The sequence below is a fragment of the Ochotona princeps genome, chromosome 16 (assembly GCF_030435755.1).
Source record: "Ochotona princeps isolate mOchPri1 chromosome 16, mOchPri1.hap1, whole genome shotgun sequence".
Classification (NCBI taxonomy): Eukaryota; Metazoa; Chordata; class Mammalia; order Lagomorpha; family Ochotonidae; genus Ochotona; species Ochotona princeps.
The window spans coordinates 14,767,977-14,785,742 of NC_080847.1; the positions used below are offsets into that span (position 1 = coordinate 14,767,977).

The following is a 17,766-nucleotide window of genomic DNA, read 5'->3' on the forward strand; positions in this document are numbered from 1 at the left end:
GGGCAGAGGCCAAGGTGGGTTCCCAAACCGTGGTGGCTGCTTGGATTGTCAGACAGTGGTGTGTGTGGACCTGAAGCTCCCTGGGTGCAGGACTTGTGGTTAAAAGATCTGAAGAGGCAGTCTGGCAGTTGCTGTTATGATTACTGAAGACTGGATTTGTTGTTGGAGACGGGAGTGGAAGGGGAAGTGGGAAGCCTTTGGGTTCAGGAGGACGAGGTGGGAATAAAAGCAAGGGGACCGATCCCAGGGGACCAGGAGCTTTTCTTGGCATCGGGCCTCCCTATTGGAGTGCAAAATTCCAGGACTGAGCAAACGCGGTGCGCTCATCCAACCCTCTCTCCCTCCAGAGAACGCGGGAGACTGGGCCAGCTGTAGCCCCTTGTCATTACGGAAAGGCACCTTGCTCTGTCCCTCACCCCCTTGCCTACGCTCCAGCTCCCAGGCTACCCCAATTTGGCGCTCTGGGAAGCTGGATTCGCCCAGGAGGGAGAAAACTTTTTGGGCAGAGCCCAGGTTGGGAGGCTGATAGCCCGTCGGGTGGGGGGACTTCCGAGGACTTCTGCCCAGACTCTCAGAGGACCGGCTCTCTTGCTGCGAAGACTGCGAGGCTGCCGGGGAGGGGCGGCTTAAGGCTGATGGTGTAGCTTTGCCGGCTTCCAGCCACAGCGCGCAGGCGGGGTCTGGTGGGCGGAGCCAGCGTGACCTTGGTCACTCTCCCGCCGAGACAGCCTCGGGGGTGGGACTCGCCGTCTCTAAGGAGACCGAGAAACAGGGGATAATACGGAGGAGCCGCCCGGGCTGCAGTCCTGCTTGGGAGCCTGCAGGGAGCGAAGCTGCGGAGCCGCCTGGTGCCCCGCATCCGTGGGTCCCTTCCTGCGTCCTTCGATCCATCCGAACGCGTGCTACAGGAGCAGCCAAGAGGTAGAAGCCGGTAGGAGACTGGGACGCCAATTACTCTAATCAATATCCTGCATAATGAGGAAGGGGGTGGATGGGAGTGGCCTGGAAAGGGGTCCTCAACCCCCCCCCCCCAGGGTACCAAGATGAGGACATTAACTGAGCGGCCCTGCCTGGCCCAACTGTTCCACTTTCCAGCCCCAACCTCCTTGCCTGGCTGATTGATGACTCCAGCTGTCCCAGCGGGAGCCTGTGGTGGCCTAGTCCATGGGCGTGGTCCCTGCATCCAGGGCCTGCAGGTCAGGCTCCACCTGAGCAGCTGGGAAACTCCCCAGAATTCATCTTCCCGCAGACAAGAGTTGGTGCTGCAGGCAGGAGGCTCCCAGTCTCTTGGGACAGGTGCCCAGTGGTGCCCAAATCCCCCTTAAATCAAGTGCAGGTCTTTAGGTCTCTGGTGGTAGAGTGCATCTCGAGAGAGTAAAGGGGGAGCCTATAACAGACTCAGGGTTTGGTCCCTAGAGGCTCTGAAATGTAGCAGCTTTGGGTACTCATGCTCCCAGAGCTCACTAGGGTAGGTGGGTGGGGGGATGGTTTCTAGTGTTCAGATCAGCAGTAGTGGGAGAGGGGAGCTGGGCAGGGGCTCATGCTGTGGCCCCTGGAGGCTGTAGTATAAAAAGTGGAGCTAGAGGATGGTTGTTGGGACTGAAGTGTAGTTAGGGAATTGCAGTGCAGAGAGGGGTGTGGGCCAGCAGGGCTGGGGTGGTCTCAATGTGGAAATCTGGGGTACCGGTGTATGGGCAGGGACATTCAGGGACTTTAATGCCAGACAAGAGTGTGGTGAGAGGCAGTGGGAGTATGGACAAAGGGGGCTGAAGATGTGGTCCTGGGTCTTGACAAAAGTGGTGGGTATCTGGGGCTGCAAGCATGGGTCTCAGGAGAGCTGCAGGTGTTTGTATCCGCCTCCATTCTCTAGGTGGGAGGGGTGTGGATGAGGCCTCCCGCAATGCAGGGCAAAGGGTGTGGTCATGGCAGCAAAGCTGTGTTCTGGGGAGGGCGTGGCCCAGGGGACTGCAGTGAAGGCTGTGTATATGGGAGGCACTTTCATGCAGTGCTGAGGCTATTACTGTAGGGGGCCATCTTAGCAGTGAAGGGGTAGAGGATGGTAGATATCTGAGCCCAGGTTTCTGGGGTGAGTCTGGAAGAGGTTGTAGTAGTACAAGTTAGGGTGTGGTTGTGACTCCATGGCCTAGGGGCTGGAGGACAGGGGCTGGGTGCATATGCATGTGGGAAGGCAGACCAGTATTTTGGCCATCCTCAGGGCATGGCAAGGGTGGCCTCTATGGAAGATGAGGCACAGACAAGGCAGATGTGCCTCAGTGGATGGAAGGTCACAGGGCCAGGGCCATACCCCGACTTACTATGTGTCAGTGACTGAAATTTGGGAGCCCCTTGCAGGGGGAGCCCCCAGTGTCCTGCTCCTACACTCTACAAACTGGGGGGTTTCAGCCCCACTAGTGACCAAGGGCCAGGAAGCTATGGTGGTGCCCCTGGCATAGGGAGTGCTCATGTGCCCCACCCATGGGTCCCTGTTCCCCAGCTTAGCCCAGCCCGGCCCAGCCCAGCAGTGCTGGGAGCTTCTCCCTGTGCCGCCCTGACACCGGCCTGCCCTTAGCAACCTTCTCCAAGCAGCACCACCCTCCCATAGCAACTGTCTCCAGGCTTCACAAACTATGGCTAGGCCAGCCCCGAGCTCTTGCTCCCCCTCATGTTTTTGTTTAATAGCAAATAGTAACAAGGTCCTGGTTGGGCCAGCTGCACCCTTGCCTGGGGCACGCACCGCTGCCCATGTTCTGGCTCCTTTCTCAAGCCCAGGGCTGGCTCTTGCTGGGTCTTCACAACCCTTCCAATGACACTGTCCTCACTGAATACATGCCCAGCCAGCAGCCCATACCAGTCCCGACTCTGCTCCACTATCCATGTGCAGCTTCCAGTTGGGCTGGGCCAGTACAGAGGGGACCTGCCTAGCCACCCTCGCCTCCTTGCAGGCAGGCCTTGTGCCAAGGCCAAACAAAGCTATTTCCCCAGCTGCTGCCTTCACAGCTTTTCTGGACAGTGCCATTCTGTTCCTGGTCTGGTGTGGGCATCATGATTCCATCTTCTGTGGCCTTCTCAGAGCCAGGCCGGACACAAAGCAGCAGGCAGGACCTACCCTCTGAGGGCTCTGCCAGAGCCCAGCCGAGTTGGGACAGGGAGTACCCAGCTCCAGACCTGAGTCTCTGAGGGTCCATGGTATGCATGCAACCAGCTTGTAGGGTGGAGGAGGTAGGGATTTTTTGTGGCTTGGGAAGTACAACTTGGCCAGGAGGTGACAGAGGTGGATCCCTGCAGGGTGGCATGGCGACGAGCACAGATGTTGCAGGACTGGAGGAGAGCTTCCGTAAGTTTGCCATCCATGGTGATCCTAAGGCCAGCGGGCATGAGATGAATGGCAAGAACTGGGCCAAGCTGTGCAAGGACTGCAAGGTGGCCGACGGGAAGGCTGTGACAGGCACTGATGTTGACATCGTCTTCTCCAAAGTCAAGTGAGCCCCCAGCAGCCCCTGTTTCTAGATCCCTTGAAGGTGGGGGGCTGGGAGGCTGGCACCAGGGAGGACATAAACATGGCCGGGACACTTAGGGTGCCTGCATGCCTGCAGGGGCAAGTCTGCTCGGGTCATCAACTATGAGGAGTTCAAGAAGGCGCTAGAAGAGCTGGCAACCAAACGATTCAAGGGGAAGAGTAAGGAGGAGGCTTTCGACGCCATCTGCCAGCTGGTGGCAGGCAAGGAACCAGCCAACCTGGGTGTCACCGTAAGTGCCTGCCTGTCTGTGGGGGCCACTGGTGGGGGTGTGGGAAAGCTCAGGTCAGGCTTGGCTCCCTCACCTGGCACCTATTGGGGGGAACTCTGTCTAAACAGAAAGCAAAGACAGGGGGCGCTGTGGAGCGGCTGACTGACACCAGCAAGTACACCGGTTCCCACAAGGAGCGCTTTGATGAGAGCGGCAAAGGCAAGGGCATTGCTGGCCGGCAGGACATCCTGGACGACAGTGGCTATGTGAGTGCCTACAAGAATGCGGGCACCTATGACGCCAAGGTGAAGAAGTGAGGCCCAGGAAGGCCCTCTAATGCGGCTGCCCCTGCCAGGGGCCTGGGCCCAAGGGGCGCGAGGAACAAGAGAGCCCTGTTCCCTCCCTGCTGGACACCTGCCACCCAGAGCTGCCTGCCCTGCCCCAGGGTGCCGGCCCCCAGGCCTTTGACCCAGACTGCCCCGCATCCCCCAACCTCTCCCTTCTCTCCTGACTTCTGCCTGGAGACAGTGCCTACAGCCTTACTGCCCCTCCCAGAGCCCTGGGCCCGGCTCACCTTCCTGCCTGCTTGCCTCATATTTAAGCTGCTGCTCTGGCCAAGTGCCTAATTCTTACCCAGACCTCAATAAAGAAGCCTTTTGTACCAGTGTGGCCTGGCCAGATGTATGACAATGGGGGTCATGGAATCGCACTCCACTGGCCACTCAGTGTCATCCCCTTGTCTGTCATACCCTGTGCCCTGCCCCCTGCTTGCCTTATCCCCCCATTAGCCTGGAGCCAGATTGCTGCAATGTTCTTATGGGATGTACACAACTGCCTGCCTTGGCTCTGAGCTGCAGTGCCAGTGCCGCAGCCTGCCTTCCTGCCAGAGGGGCGATGAGACAGGCCTGGGCTGAGCCTGGGATGGGTCCCAGGGTTGGCCTTGGCACTTAGCCTCTGTGGGAGGAGGGGGTTACTCTGAATCAGAGTTGGAGTCCCTCAGTTTCACAGCTGAAGAAATGGAGCTGAGAGTGGATGGGCTCCCACTGTGCCTAGCACATGCCTCTGGCCTCCCACGCTGGGCAACCTTGCACAACAAGGTCCATAGCCAGAGATGGGGCCTGGCACCAGTGCCAGCCTGTGGGTGGTAGGGTAGGGATGGAGAGCAATGAAGGGGTGCAGAGTACGGTGTGTGCCCACCCCTCCCATCTGGTTAGCACATGAACTGGGAGGAAGTGGGCAGGGTGTCTCTGGTCCTCAGGATGGACCCCTTGGCATTTCCAGCTGTTGTCATCTCCCCAAGGCCCTGTGCGTCAGACCAGAGTTAGGCCCAATCCTTGGGCTCTGGACCCCACCCCTCCTTCCTTCTTGGTATGACAAGAGAGCCGGATAGGACTTGGAGCTGGGGCAGAGGGCAGCTCCCAAGGGCACACATTCAAAAATACTCTCCTCTGAGTCACATCACACAGGGAAGAGTGGTACAGTGAGGGTATCCCCCACCCTACAGGCTGCCCTGGGATGTTGCTGCCCCAGTGACCTGAATCCTTTGGCAGGTTAGAGAAAGCAACTGCATTGTTTACCCCAGTCAGGGAAATGGAAGCTGGGCCGGGTTGGGCATGCACAGGAGATACATTCACCTGGGTACTGGCCCTGTCCCCAGTCCCAGCTGTTCTTTGGTCCTCCCCAACTTCACATCATCTTCAATCTTGTCTTCTCACAGAGAAAGCACCTCAAGTATCTCAAGTATAACCCCCTCACTTCTCTGTCTTCCCTTTAAGGGGAGGGGCAGCTCAGCTCCAGCTGCCTCCTTCCCTCAGTCCCTCAGCCTCTAAGCCCCTTAGCCCCTCCCCACCTCACTGTCTACACCTCTGTTTCTCTGAGCAGCTTCTCCCTGCTGTGCTCATCCTGGGCCCATGCTCTGCCCAAGTGAAAGGTCACCTGCTCAGGGGACAGCTGGCGGCATCACCCCCCTTCCTTGCCACCACCAACAGCAAGGACTACTTCCTGGTCATAGACCCATGGCAGCATGTCCTGTTTGCCTGTGTCCCTGCCACATAACCCCTTTGGGGCGCTCTAGATTTTTCGAAATGGCCAGCCATGTATCTCTATAGGGCCTGGTGTCTGGGTCTAAGAGCCACAGCTATTTCTGTGGGCAGGAGGAGAGAATAGCTTGGTGGGAGGAGACACGCAGAGTAATAAACAGCAGGCCCAACACAATGGAATTGGAATAAGCATTCTCTTCATTGCCGTAGGTGGGTGCACTTTGTCTGGGGCAGTGGAGTGGGAGCCCTCGGAGGGGGCAGTAGTGGATGCTAGCTCCATAAGCTGGGCTCTGGGGCAGCATCTGAGACGCTCTGTATTAGGTATTGACCTGTGTCATGTGCTGCCGGCGAGGCAGAAGACAGTGTGATCTTCCCAAAAGGTGATGATCTCCCCGGGTGGAGACTCCTCTCTGGGGGCAGAAGTGCTTTCCCAGAGTAGCCCTTCTGTTCTCTATTCAGCTGCTGCAGCAGATACTCGTTGGTCACCACCAGGGATCTGAGGTCATGGGGAGAAAAGTGGTTAGTAAGTGACCTGAGTGAACTAGGTGCCACTCAGATCTGAGCTAAACACAATGCAAACTCTAGTCATGACTGCAAATAGAAAGAACTGTTACCTGCAGAAGGGGTCTATTTTCAAAGCTGATCCACAGTGTCTTCACCCCAAATCTGTTTAATTATGTTCCAGACAGCTGAAGCGATACTGTATCTCACATGTTATGTAGTGGATGTTCTAACCTCGCCAAAGCACTTTTGCAGTGAGGTAAGAAGAAGCACTGAAGGGCTGGAAGCAGCTTGTGTCTCCAACCTCTACTCACAAAGAAAGCTGCTCTGCAAGGAGCCCACCATGCCAGTCATGACTCTGCTTCTAGACTCTCCACTGCAATCCACATATGAACCCACATATGGGCAAGTGGAACAATCAAACTAAAACTGGTACCATGTGTGATGACGGTGTTGCTATTGCTGGTTCTGCTTGCTATATCATGCCAGCCCAACTATTTTTATTGATTTGAAAGTCAGGGCAGGGGAAAAGACAGGGAGGAACAAAGGTTTTCCATGCCCTGGTTCATTCCCCAAGTGGCCGTGCTGGGCCAAGGCCAAAGCCAGGAGAACTAGGCTCCATCTGGATCTCCCATGTGGGTGGCAGGGCCCCAAGTACTTGGATAATCATCTACTGCTTTTTCAGGCTCATTAGCAGGGAGCTGGATTGAAAGCCTGGCCGGACTTGAACTGGAGCTCTGAGATGGGATAGCAGCATTGCAAAGTGGCAGCTGAAGCTGCTACACCACAGTGGCAGCCTCCCAAGAGGAAATGTGAAGACCACATGATGCTTTTTATATAATACAAGGGGAGCACATCTGTTCAGCCACATCTACATACAACAGACAGATAAAAGAGGGGAGGGAAGGAAGGGATAAAGAAAGGAGACACAATGTTTCTGAATTTATCTTGTTTTGTGAAACTGATGTTGGGACCAGGTACATATTAGACAAAATTCTAAGAAGAAATCATAGCAATAAAAAATTCCCTAAGAATCAAGACCAAATGAAGCCAGTGTACGTATATATTAAGTCGATGATCTCACAACATGCAGAATGATTTCCAGATTGTGTAAAACACAGTGAGCTGACTGTGCCTCATCGAACAGCTACAGCTTTGTGTGACCTCAAGCAGCAGCCCCCACAGTGCAGCACCTGGAAGCTTATTAGAAATGCATAGGGCCGGGTGCGTTAGCCTAATGGCTTAAGTCCTTGCCTTGAACATGCTGGGATCCCATATGGAAGCCGGTTTGTATCCTGGCTGCTCCACTTCCCTTCCAGCTCCCTGCTTGTGGCCTGGGAAAGCAGTAGAGGATGGCCCAAAGCCTTGGGACCCTATGCATGTGTGGGAGACCCAGAAGAAGTGCCTGGCTCCTGGTTTTTGGATTGGCTCAGCTCTGGTTGTTGCAGCCACTTGGGGAGTGAATTAGCAGACAGAAGATCTGTCTCTTTGTAGATCTGACTCTCCAATAAAAATAAATAAATCTTTAAAATAAAGAGAGAAAGGAAGGAAGGAAGGAAGGAAGGAAGGAGAAAGAAAGAGAGAAGAAAATAAAGAAATGCACAGTCAGTGTGAATCAGGAACTTCGGGGACAGACCCAGCAATTTGCATTTCCACACATCCTCTGGGTAAACCTGGTACATACCTGAGTTTGAGAAGCATGATTTAGTCCTATCCTTTTGTTGTGTTTAAAATAAGCCTAAAGAACGTTCTAGAAATGGCTCCTAGACAAGTGTTTGGTAGAATGGTCAGTTTTCCACTTAGAATCCTGCATCCCCTACTGGAGTTCCTGCGTTGGAGTCCTGGCTGCACTCCCCAATCCCAGCAGTTTGTTAACATACACCCTAGGGGGCAGCAGGTGATGGGTCAAGTACTTGGATCCCTCCACTTATGTGGGATATCAGATGGACTTCCTGATTCCTGGCAGCATGGCCCAGCCCCAGTTGTGGCATTTGGGAGCAAAGCAGCAGATGAGAAATCTGTCTTTCTTTAAAAAAAAAAAAAGTTACCTAGAATGAGTGTGGGTATAACCCTCTGACTAGGAAGCTAGGTAAATAAAAATAGGGGTGCAAGTTTGGAGATGAGGTGCTGACATTCACATTTCACTGAGGGGTCTTAGCAAAGGTGGGTTAGTAGAGCAACATTTCAAGAACTCTGAACCCTCCCGGCCTCCTCAATTGACCCCAACTGAGGGAAGAGCTCGTTGTTACTGAGGGGCCGATGCTACTGAGTTCAAAAGAACTTAACCTTCAGCTTCTTCCCTTGGTGTGCCCTGCTGAGTGTTCTTGATGTATCTTAGGTGATTGCCAGAAAGCAGGCATTTTTTTCCCCCAGGGGAGCCAAACAACTGATTTTAGGGGTACACAGGGACCAAAGAGAAGGAGCTGACCCAGACAAAGGCCTTATTAGAGCTAACAAGAAACTAGCTGCAGCCCACCAATGCCAGCCAAGACTCAATCCGTTGTGTCCCGGTGCCTGGAAAGCTGAGTGAATGGGCCCAGGTGCCGGCGGTTTATGTACAGCACGACTTCACTTGCAAAGTGTACACAAGTTCCCAAGTGAAACAAAGGAGATACGTGGAAATAATATCTGCAGTCAGGGGCCAGCTAGGTATGCAGTCTCCTACCTCTGGCTTTCGTGGAGAAGGGCAACTGTGTCCTCCAGCTTTTTCAGCTGGGTGAGCTCCTGGTTCAGGCAGGCCACCTGCATGGTCAGTTGTTGGTTTCTGCGCAGAAGATCATCTGCAAACAGTACAGTGAGGACTGAGCGGGCTCCATGGGCTGCTCGGCTTTGAGCAGAGCTTCGGTATTCAGACGTCTGGGGAATTAGCAACAGAGCTGAATTAAGATTCAGTTACTTCCTGGTGCCTATGGATTCGGATTTCCCCAGGGCCAGGAATCTTGCCTGTATCCCTGATGAGAGGATCCATTTGTTCTTACTTAGCACAGCCACGTAAGGCCCTTTTCTGTGTACATCTGACTTGGAGAATGTGTGTTTGTCCTTGCTTACGTGGTAGGGGAAAGTATGTGGGAATTGTGTCAGGCGTGTGGTGGGACTCAATAAGTGCTTGTAGAAAGGGACTTGGTGACTGTGACTGTCAACTCTGGCTCTCCGAGTACACATTCACTGCCTGCTATAAGGTGAGTGAGAGCACAGTCACTCTGGGCTGAATACAGGCAGGCTTCTAGAACAGTTGTGCCTAAACTTTTTAATCACACTGAGGCTGACCCTGAGGAATCACCTGGGATTTTGTTAAATGCAGATCCTTATTCAGCCGCTCTGATGGGGATGCCTGAGGAGCCACTCGTTTATCAAGTCCCCAGCTGAAGCTAATGTCGATCACAATTGGAGCTGCAAGATTTAAAAGGCTGCAGTGAGGGCTGCAGCAGCTGTGTCCACAGTGAGCCAAGCACCGTGAGGGCCTCACGGTGGACTTAAAGTAAGGCTGGAGAGGACAAAGAACTGTGTTTGGGGTAAGTGGAGACTGTTGTCTCTGTTATTCGGACTTATGAATATCAGACAGAGCTTAGATTTAACGAGAAATGCACGAGTTCCAAATCAGAACTTGCAAATCAGATTCTTCATACATATTCAAATGTCTATAATTTGCTTATCGGTGCTTGTGCTAATTTGTCAAAAATGTTAGCCTAAACTATGCTAGTAAAAAGATAGTGCAAATCAAGACAAATGTTATTTTTCACTTATCACAGTGGCAGTGAAAAAAATGCTCAGTGTTGACAAGGATGGGTTCAAAGGGCGTTTGAGTATGCATGGTGGCTAGGGTGAAGGGCAGCAGCCTCAGTGGGGACCAACGTGGCAGCATGCTGCAAAAACCTCCAAGACGGCCGCCTCTTTGGCCCCTCCATCTCTACCTCTAGGAGTGCCTCCTTGGAAAGCAGCCTGAGATGTCTGCAGACACTAAAAGCGTGATTTACCAGGGTGTCAGCATTTGTACTGTGCTTCAGCCAATGGCGACAGAGTCATTTCAGAGAAGGGTTTTACTCTAGGATCTTTTTTTCCCTACTTTGGGTCTTCTGAATATCCAGATACTCTGCAGAATTACTTAGACTATATAGCCATTACTATAAATAACGACAGGTTTCTCTATGATTGTAAACCTTAGAGGTAACTATTAGAGCCCTGGTTGGATAAAGGTGGTACATGCGTGGGACACTATAGTAAGTGCCTGTATTGATAAGTTACTAACACTGAAATGCAAACATCGGGTCGGTGACTTCCAAGGGGTGGAGAGTCAAGCAAACTGACCACACAGGGGACCTGGGAACTTCCTGAAGTAAGAGGGAGTTTCTGTAATTAGGATGAGACCAAGAATCAGTTTTTGTTTTTTATATCGATTTAAAAAAAAAAGGATCTAATTTTTAATTTGGGGTTAAAAATGTATACAGAGGCAAGGTAGAAGAAAATATTTCAAAAACTTCAATGGAAATTATTGATTGGTCACAGGTCTCATATTTTTCAAACTTTCTATTTAGCATCACAAAAAGTAATGTCCTCAAAAATAATGGTGAGCACAACATTTGCATGTGGTTTACAAAGAGCTTCAGTCTGGCAATAACTCAAGCGACCTGTATCACAAGGCGATGGTGAGGAGGCTTGTGAGATGGGCAGCTGTGTTGAGATACACACTCACTCACTCACTCCCCTCCCACTCTTCCCTATCCACCTTCCACTTCTCTGAACTTACCATAATTATGGGACTGTTGCGCACTCACAACTGAGAAGCCTGCACCTGCCTCCAACTGCTGAATTCTTTCTGACAACATGAGGTTTTCCTCCAAAACTCTGACCAGTTTTTGCTTCAAACTTTCCTGTAGATCAGAAAATAGAATACAGACACACTAAGACTCCCACGTCCTGAGAAGCGCTTGCCAAGGAGACCCTCCTGCTCTCCTGGAGTCCTGCTGGAGTGAGGGCAGATTGTCTCACTAGCGTTTTAATTCACTGCTAAGTGGGAGCTCCAGTTTGCCAGAACACACTGACCGCCTGGGGCTGCCATCTCTCCAGGGAGTCAGCCAGTGCTCTTGCAGAACAAGTGGCCATTCTGTCGGAAGGCCAGCATTCTGAGTCATCTACAGTCCATTTCTAGAAGTGAAAATCCTTGCCTGTTAAGCAACAGGCACAGGGACAGCTGCAGAGGCCAGCTCCTCCTTCCTCTCCCAGAGGCCCTGGATTCCGCTCCATCAGGAGGGGAGGAGAGAAGCCCAGAGAACAGGCCTTCATCACTTACTGGGATCAAGCCACCGCCATCGAGAATATGGCCCTCAACAGTTCACACTAGCATTTTTGTTTGTTTTGATTCTTCTTCATTTCAAGGCTTTCTATAGAATTTGTGGACCAGAGTTAGGGTGAAGGAGTCAGTCCTGCAGACTTCCAAGCTGTAGCTGTCCTGATAGATTCTGGTTCTGATTTTGCTCAGCCTGCCTTTTTGTGTAAGTGTGGTTGAGGGGGTCTCTGGGGATGCAGACTGGTAAGAGTGCACAGTTGCCCCAGCTGCACCTGCTCTGCCCTTTGCAGGCCAAGGAGGAGGGGAAAGGCAGATGCTTACCACATCATTGGGGACCAGTGGGCTCGCCTCCTTCAGTTCTGCCTCTCTATTGCGGAAGGCTTTCAGGGTGTCTTCAGGGTGGGAGCTGCTCCAGTGCTGAGGTGGAGCAGGGACTACCAAAGACAGAAGCAAATCTCGGGCAGGACCTGCCAAAAATTCAGGGTGGGCACACACAGGCCAGGCTTGCAAGCTCCAGCCCAGAATTCCTAGTCCCTCACTGCTGGCTTCTGCAGGACCCACGGGGCCACCCCACATCTCAGCTCTGCAAGACTGTCTCCATGGCCCTCAGAGAGGACAGCAGTGCCACTGAAGGCGTTGTTCCTGGTCACTGCTCGATGGCTTCCAAGGACAGATTCCCACAAATGGGAGCAAGAGGGCTGCACAGAGGCAGCACAGCTGGGCTAGGATTGTTTTCAGAGTCAACAACCTTTACATTTTTAGTTTGTACCTAAGCTTTCAGATCACCAATGTTTCTTTGAACTCTTTTTCTATTAAACCAACAAATCAACGCATGAATCAACATTCACTTGACTGTTGAACCTATGTTCCCCAGAAAAAAACAAACAAACAAAAAAACCCAAAACAGAAAAACCTAAAAAGTCCATTTGGTCACTCTGAAAGCATGCGTTTTTCAAATTAAAACTCAATTTTGCTAACTTCTGATTTTCACCTGAGATTTTTTGGATCATATAAATTCAAATCATAATGTTTTAAGTCATCTCAGAACTCTGATGGTCAAATCCCATTTCTTTTGCATTCATTGTTGAAACTTTCAAGCATTAACAGAACCAGTCTCTGTTTCACATTCAGTCACTCCATGTGTTGCTAAACACTATACACACAGAGGGAACAAAGCCATGGGTGAGAGTGCTGATAAAAAACAAAACAAAAACACAGGGAAGAAGAATGTGAGAAAAAAGCAGATTGGGGCCGAGTGACAGCGGAACACAAAGTGGAGCCCACACCTCTCCAGGAACCGCACATGCATTCACTCACCGAGAAACTTCTTGTTGAGGAGGAGCGAGCCGGAGCCGTTCCAGTGCTTATCCACCAGCTCCAGGAGCTGTCTGAGGACAGTGGCCACATGCGGGGTTCTGGCAGAGATTGGGGGACTGTGGTTTCCTGGCAAACCACGCAAACTGCCCAGGTCGCTAGAGAGAGGCTCAAGAAAAAAACAAAACCTCCAACCAGTTGTCATTCTTACATAATAAATGAAAAAGCCAGACATTTAAAGTCTTAAAACAGTTCTTTAAGTTAAAAGTGGGTTCAGGGTCACATTCCAGCTCCCTGCTAATGTTCCTCCCTAGAAGTAGCAGGTGATGGCTCAAGGTGTTGGTCCCCTGCCACCCATGTGGGAGACCGGGATAGAATTCCAACCTCCTGGTTTCGGCTTTGTCCAGCTCTGGCTGTTGTGGGCATTTGGGGAGTGAACCAGGGGATGGGAGAGAACTGTCTCTGTCTTTCCAATAAAAAAAGAAAGCTTCTTTTTTTTTTTTTTAAAGAAATATGATTTTGGGCCTGGCACCGTCGCCTAGTGGCTGAAGTCCTTGCCTTGAAAGTGCCGGGATCCCATATGGGCACTGGTTCTAATCCCGGTAGCTCCACATCCCATCCAGCTCCCTGATTGTACCCTGGGAAGGTGGTCGAGGACGGTCCAAAGCCTTGGGACCCTGCACCCACGTGGGAGACCCGGAAGAGGTTCCTGGCTCCTGGCTTCGGATTGGCTCAGCACCAGCCGTTGCACTCACTTGGGGAGTGAATCATCGAATGGAGGATCTTCCTCTCTTTCTCTCCTCCTCTCTGTATATCTGACTTTGTAATGAAAATAAAATAAATCTTAAAAAAAAAGAAATATGATTTCAACTTTCACTTTGAAGTTGAATAATATGAAAGTTATATCCCAGGAAAATATATAAGATATTCAAGGATACTTTCAAAGATAATAGTATCTTCTGTTGCAGTTTTCCATGGAGATTTTTAGAATACATTTACAACAAAAATGTGTTAACACCCACAACTGTGGCTCATTATTTTAGGGCAGGTTAAAAGTTTGGTGGAGAAACTGAATTGAAAGCTGGATTAAGTTTGATGTAAAAGACTTTTGAAATCTATGCTTCAGTTTTTCTTACTAGATATTTTTCATGAACTTTTTGAAGACCATCTCTTTTTTTAATATTGTTTTTTTTATTTTTTTAAAGGAACTTTTTTTTTTAAAGATTTATTTATTTTTATTACAGCCAGATATACACAGAGGAGGAGAGACAGAGAGGAAGATCTTCCGTCCGATGATTCACTCCCCAAGTGAGCCACAACGGGCCGGTGCTGTGCCGATCCGAAGCCGGGAACCTGGGACCTCCTCCGGGTCTCCCACACGGGTGCAGGGTCCCAATGCATTGGGCCGTCCTCAACTGCTTTCCCAGGCCACAAGCAGGGAGCTGGATGGGAAGTGGAGCCGTCGGGATTAGAACCTGCGCCCATATGGGATCCCGGGGCTTTCAAGGCGAGGACTTTTGCCGCTAGACCACGCCGCCGGGCCCTAATATTGTTTTTTAAAAATACTAATTTATTTATTTGAAAGTCAGGATAACATAGAGGGAAAGAAAGAGAGAGAGATCTTCCGTCCACTGGTTTACTTCCCAAATGGTCACAATGGCTAGAGCTGGTCCAGGCTAAAGTCAGGAGCCTGGAACTCCCTCTGCGTCTGCCACATACAGGTGACAGGTGTCTAAGCATTTGGGTCATTTTCTGCTGCTTTCCCAGGGGCATTTGCAGGAAGCTGGATTGGAAGTGGAGCAGCCAGAACTCAAACTGGCATTCCCATATAGGATGCTGGTGTTACAAGTGGCAGCTTAACTTATGCCGTAATGCTGGGCCCTAAGAAGAACATCCTAAAATCTATTGTGTATGGTAAAATACAATCAGCAATAATTTAATAAAATTATAAGTCAATATGCTTTGAACATATATTAGTAGATGATGTCGTATAACATTTTGATTTTTAAAATTGTATTCATTTTTTTTTTTAAAAGTTTACTCCCCATGTGCTTGCAGCAGCCAGTGCTAGGGAAAATCTAGAACTTCTTCTGGGTTTCCCAAGTGGGTGGCTGAGACCCAAGTTATTTGGGTCATGGTCTGCTGCCTCCCAAGACGCACATCAACAGGAATGCTGGATAATAATCCCAGTTGCCAGCACTCAATGGAGCGTTCTTCTATGTATGATATGTGATGTATGTGATGATATAACTGCTGAGACAAATGAGCATCCCCATACCCCACATAATATTTTAAATGTTTTGTGTTAAATATTATTATTGGTTCCTGTAGAGAATAAGCCTTTTATTCAGCAAGAATCCTATAGAGAGATACACATATCCATACAAAAAACCCACAATTCTTTTTATTCATTCTGACATGACCCATCTTTCAACTATTTGTGAACTTTCACAAATCTACCTACCAATCTTCTTTTCTGTAGTTTTAGGACTTCAAGAAAGGCTGATACATATTGAAAATAGCTAAATTGTTTCTTAATCTGGTTCTTTTGATGCAAAAAAGCATAGATGATGAATTGGCTAATGCTGTCACACCTGATGGTTGTGAAAGTCAACACCAGTGACATTAATGATATGAATGGTCCAGGCTGCGGCCTATGAGTAATTATAAATGGAATAAGTATTTGTTCGGTCCCAGAGAAATAGCCTACTGGCTAAATCCTTGCCTTACATGCACTGGGATTCCATATGGGCACTGGTTTGTGTCCTGGCTACTCTACTTTCCAGCCAGCTCCACGCAGACCTGGATCTTCCATCCACTGGTTCACTCCCCAAGTGGCAACAACAGCCAGAGCTGAGCTGACCTGAAGCCACCAGCCAGGAGTTTCTTCCTGGTCTTCCATACCAGTGCATGGTCCCAAGGCTTTGGGTTGTCCTTAACTGCTTTCCCAGGCCACAAGCAGGGAGCTGGATGAGGAGTAGAGCAGCTGGGACTTGAACCAGCACCCACATGGGATCCCGACAGATGGAAGCTAAGGATTTAGCCACTAGGCTATTGTGCCAGGCCCAGAACTAGATACTTTTTATCCCATAGCACTTCCATTCTCTGATTTCATAAAATAATTGTTTGGATATGTGAGAACGCTTATAGATTTTTCTGTTCATTCTCTCAACTATTTTCAGCCCAAAATTCCTAGGAAAATCTAATTCATCTTCTGTTGCTGCTGCTTCAGGAAAAAACAAAAATTACACTCAAATTTATAGGCAGCAAAGCCAAGCCCAGGCTTTCATAACAACAGTTTCAAGTTAACTGATTGTGGCTGGAGCAGAGGAGTAAACATGATGAAACTGTAACCATCACCCAGGGACCCCTGCTACTTCCGCCTCCCTTCCTGTTAGTAAATCTGTCTATCACTTCTTATCAAAGCATTTCTTCACCCCATATATACTCTGGAAATAGTTCAGGGAGCTTTCTTCCTGTGACCGAAATGAGCAAACAGTGACTGTGGCAGTGAAGAGGGGGATAACTTTCCCAAGAGTGGACAAATCAAAGGCTGTAGCCTGGTTCTGGTGCAATGACTCAATTGGCTCATCCTCTCCCTGCAAGTGCTGTGATCCCACATGGATGTTGGTTCGTGTCCTGGCTGCCCCACTTCCCTTCCAACTCCCTGTGTGTGGCTTGAGAAAGCAGTGGAGGATGGCTCAAAGCCTTGGACCCTTCTCACCCATAAAAGAGACTTGGAAGAGGCTCCTGGCTCCTAGCTTTGGATTGGCTTGGTTCTGGGGCTGTTATGGACATTTGGGAAGTGAATGAGTGGATGGAAGAAGATATTTCTGTCTCCTTCTCTATGTAAATCTGCCTTTCCAATAAAAGTAAATAATTAATCTAAAGTTTTTAATCTGGCAATATGAACCCCTTTGCATGCAAGCAGTATTGGTTAGAAGGTTAGAACGACCTTGCCATTCTCCCATAAACCTCATCCCTCAAAGAACCCCATTACAGCCTGGAACCTGCTACATTTCTTATACCCGTGTAAACAAGCCAACACTTGCCTCGCTGCCTGCAAGGTCCCTGAACTCATGCTTTGGGCTCAGGTGGGCGAGGACAGAGTCTTTCCGGTCGAATCCCCTTCGTGATGGGCTGGTGGACCTCCTGCTCCAGAACCCTCTATCTTCTGAGGCCCCTGGTGGCAGGAGCAGTGGAGCAGGCAGAGAGTTTCCCAGGATGGAGGTAGTTGTGGGGAAAGGACCGCGTGTTGCTGAGTCGCCAAGGCTGCTAGCTGATTGCTGGTCGACATGCAGGAGCAGAGCAGGGTCACTGCTGTAATGGGTTGTGGCGTACAGATCTGTTGGAGTTGGGGGAAACACAGTGGCAGATGAACCTACCGTGCAGCTTCCTGCTGACTCCCACTCATTCCTGGTCCAGAGGTCATGCATCATGATTCCTTAGCATGCACCCCCAAGTCTCTGGACCCTTTCTCCCTCCCTTGTCATCTCCGGTTAAGCCAACAGTCCACATACTCCCAGCCTGCACTAGGGCAGTGGAATGTGGCCGGAGGACATGCAGCTGTTCTGACCTTCCTTGCTTTAAACTCATGGCCCAGTCTTTTGTGTTCTTTATTTGAAAGGCAGAGTTAGAGAGAGAGAGGAAGGAAAGACCCTCCATCCCTTGGTTCACTCTCCAAATGGCCACTAGAGCAAGGGCTGGTCTGGTCTGAAGCCAGGAGTCCGCTATTTCTTCCAGGTCTCCCACATGGTAACAGGGTCACAAGATTTTAGGACATCCTGCTTTGCTTTTCTAGGCTATAAGCAGGAAGCGGGGTTAGAAGTGGAGCAGCTGGGTTCGTACTTGTACCCACATGAGATGCTGACACCCCAGGCAGTGGCTCAACAAAGTGTGCCA

General features: G+C 50.4%; 2 protein-coding genes across 4 annotated transcripts in view; one reads left to right on the top strand and one right to left on the bottom strand.

Annotated features, from left to right (window-relative positions):
• The first annotated feature begins 724 nt into the window (after positions 1-724).
• TPPP3 (tubulin polymerization promoting protein family member 3) lies at positions 725-4,393 on the top strand. 2 transcript variants are annotated; one of them, XM_058674817.1, is made up of 4 exons: positions 725-921; positions 3,286-3,479; positions 3,594-3,747; positions 3,855-4,393. In XM_058674817.1, exons 2-4 carry the CDS (start codon positions 3,292-3,294, stop codon positions 4,041-4,043), a joined length of 531 nt encoding a protein of 176 aa, XP_058530800.1. In that variant the 5' UTR covers positions 725-921; positions 3,286-3,291; the 3' UTR covers positions 4,044-4,393. The 2 variants fall into 2 exon arrangements, with proteins under 2 accessions (XP_058530800.1, XP_004584001.1); XM_004583944.2 differs by having other exon boundaries at positions 730-931.
• Positions 4,394-5,942: 1,549 nt separating this feature from the next.
• The window catches only part of LRRC36 (leucine rich repeat containing 36), a 43,172-nt gene continuing 31,348 nt past the window's right edge, over positions 5,943-17,766 (bottom strand). For both annotated transcript variants that reach the window (XM_058674827.1, XM_012926657.2), the window contains exons 9-14: positions 16,917-17,209; positions 12,868-13,033; positions 11,872-12,017; positions 11,011-11,134; positions 8,932-9,046; positions 5,943-6,261 (exon numbers count right to left, since the gene is read on the bottom strand). In XM_058674827.1, coding sequence (XP_058530810.1) covers positions 6,036-6,261; positions 8,932-9,046; positions 11,011-11,134; positions 11,872-12,017; positions 12,868-13,033; positions 16,917-17,209 — 1,070 coding nt within the window. In that variant the 3' untranslated portion in view covers positions 5,943-6,035. The remainder of the gene's footprint in view (positions 6,262-8,931; positions 9,047-11,010; positions 11,135-11,871; positions 12,018-12,867; positions 13,034-16,916; positions 17,210-17,766) is intronic.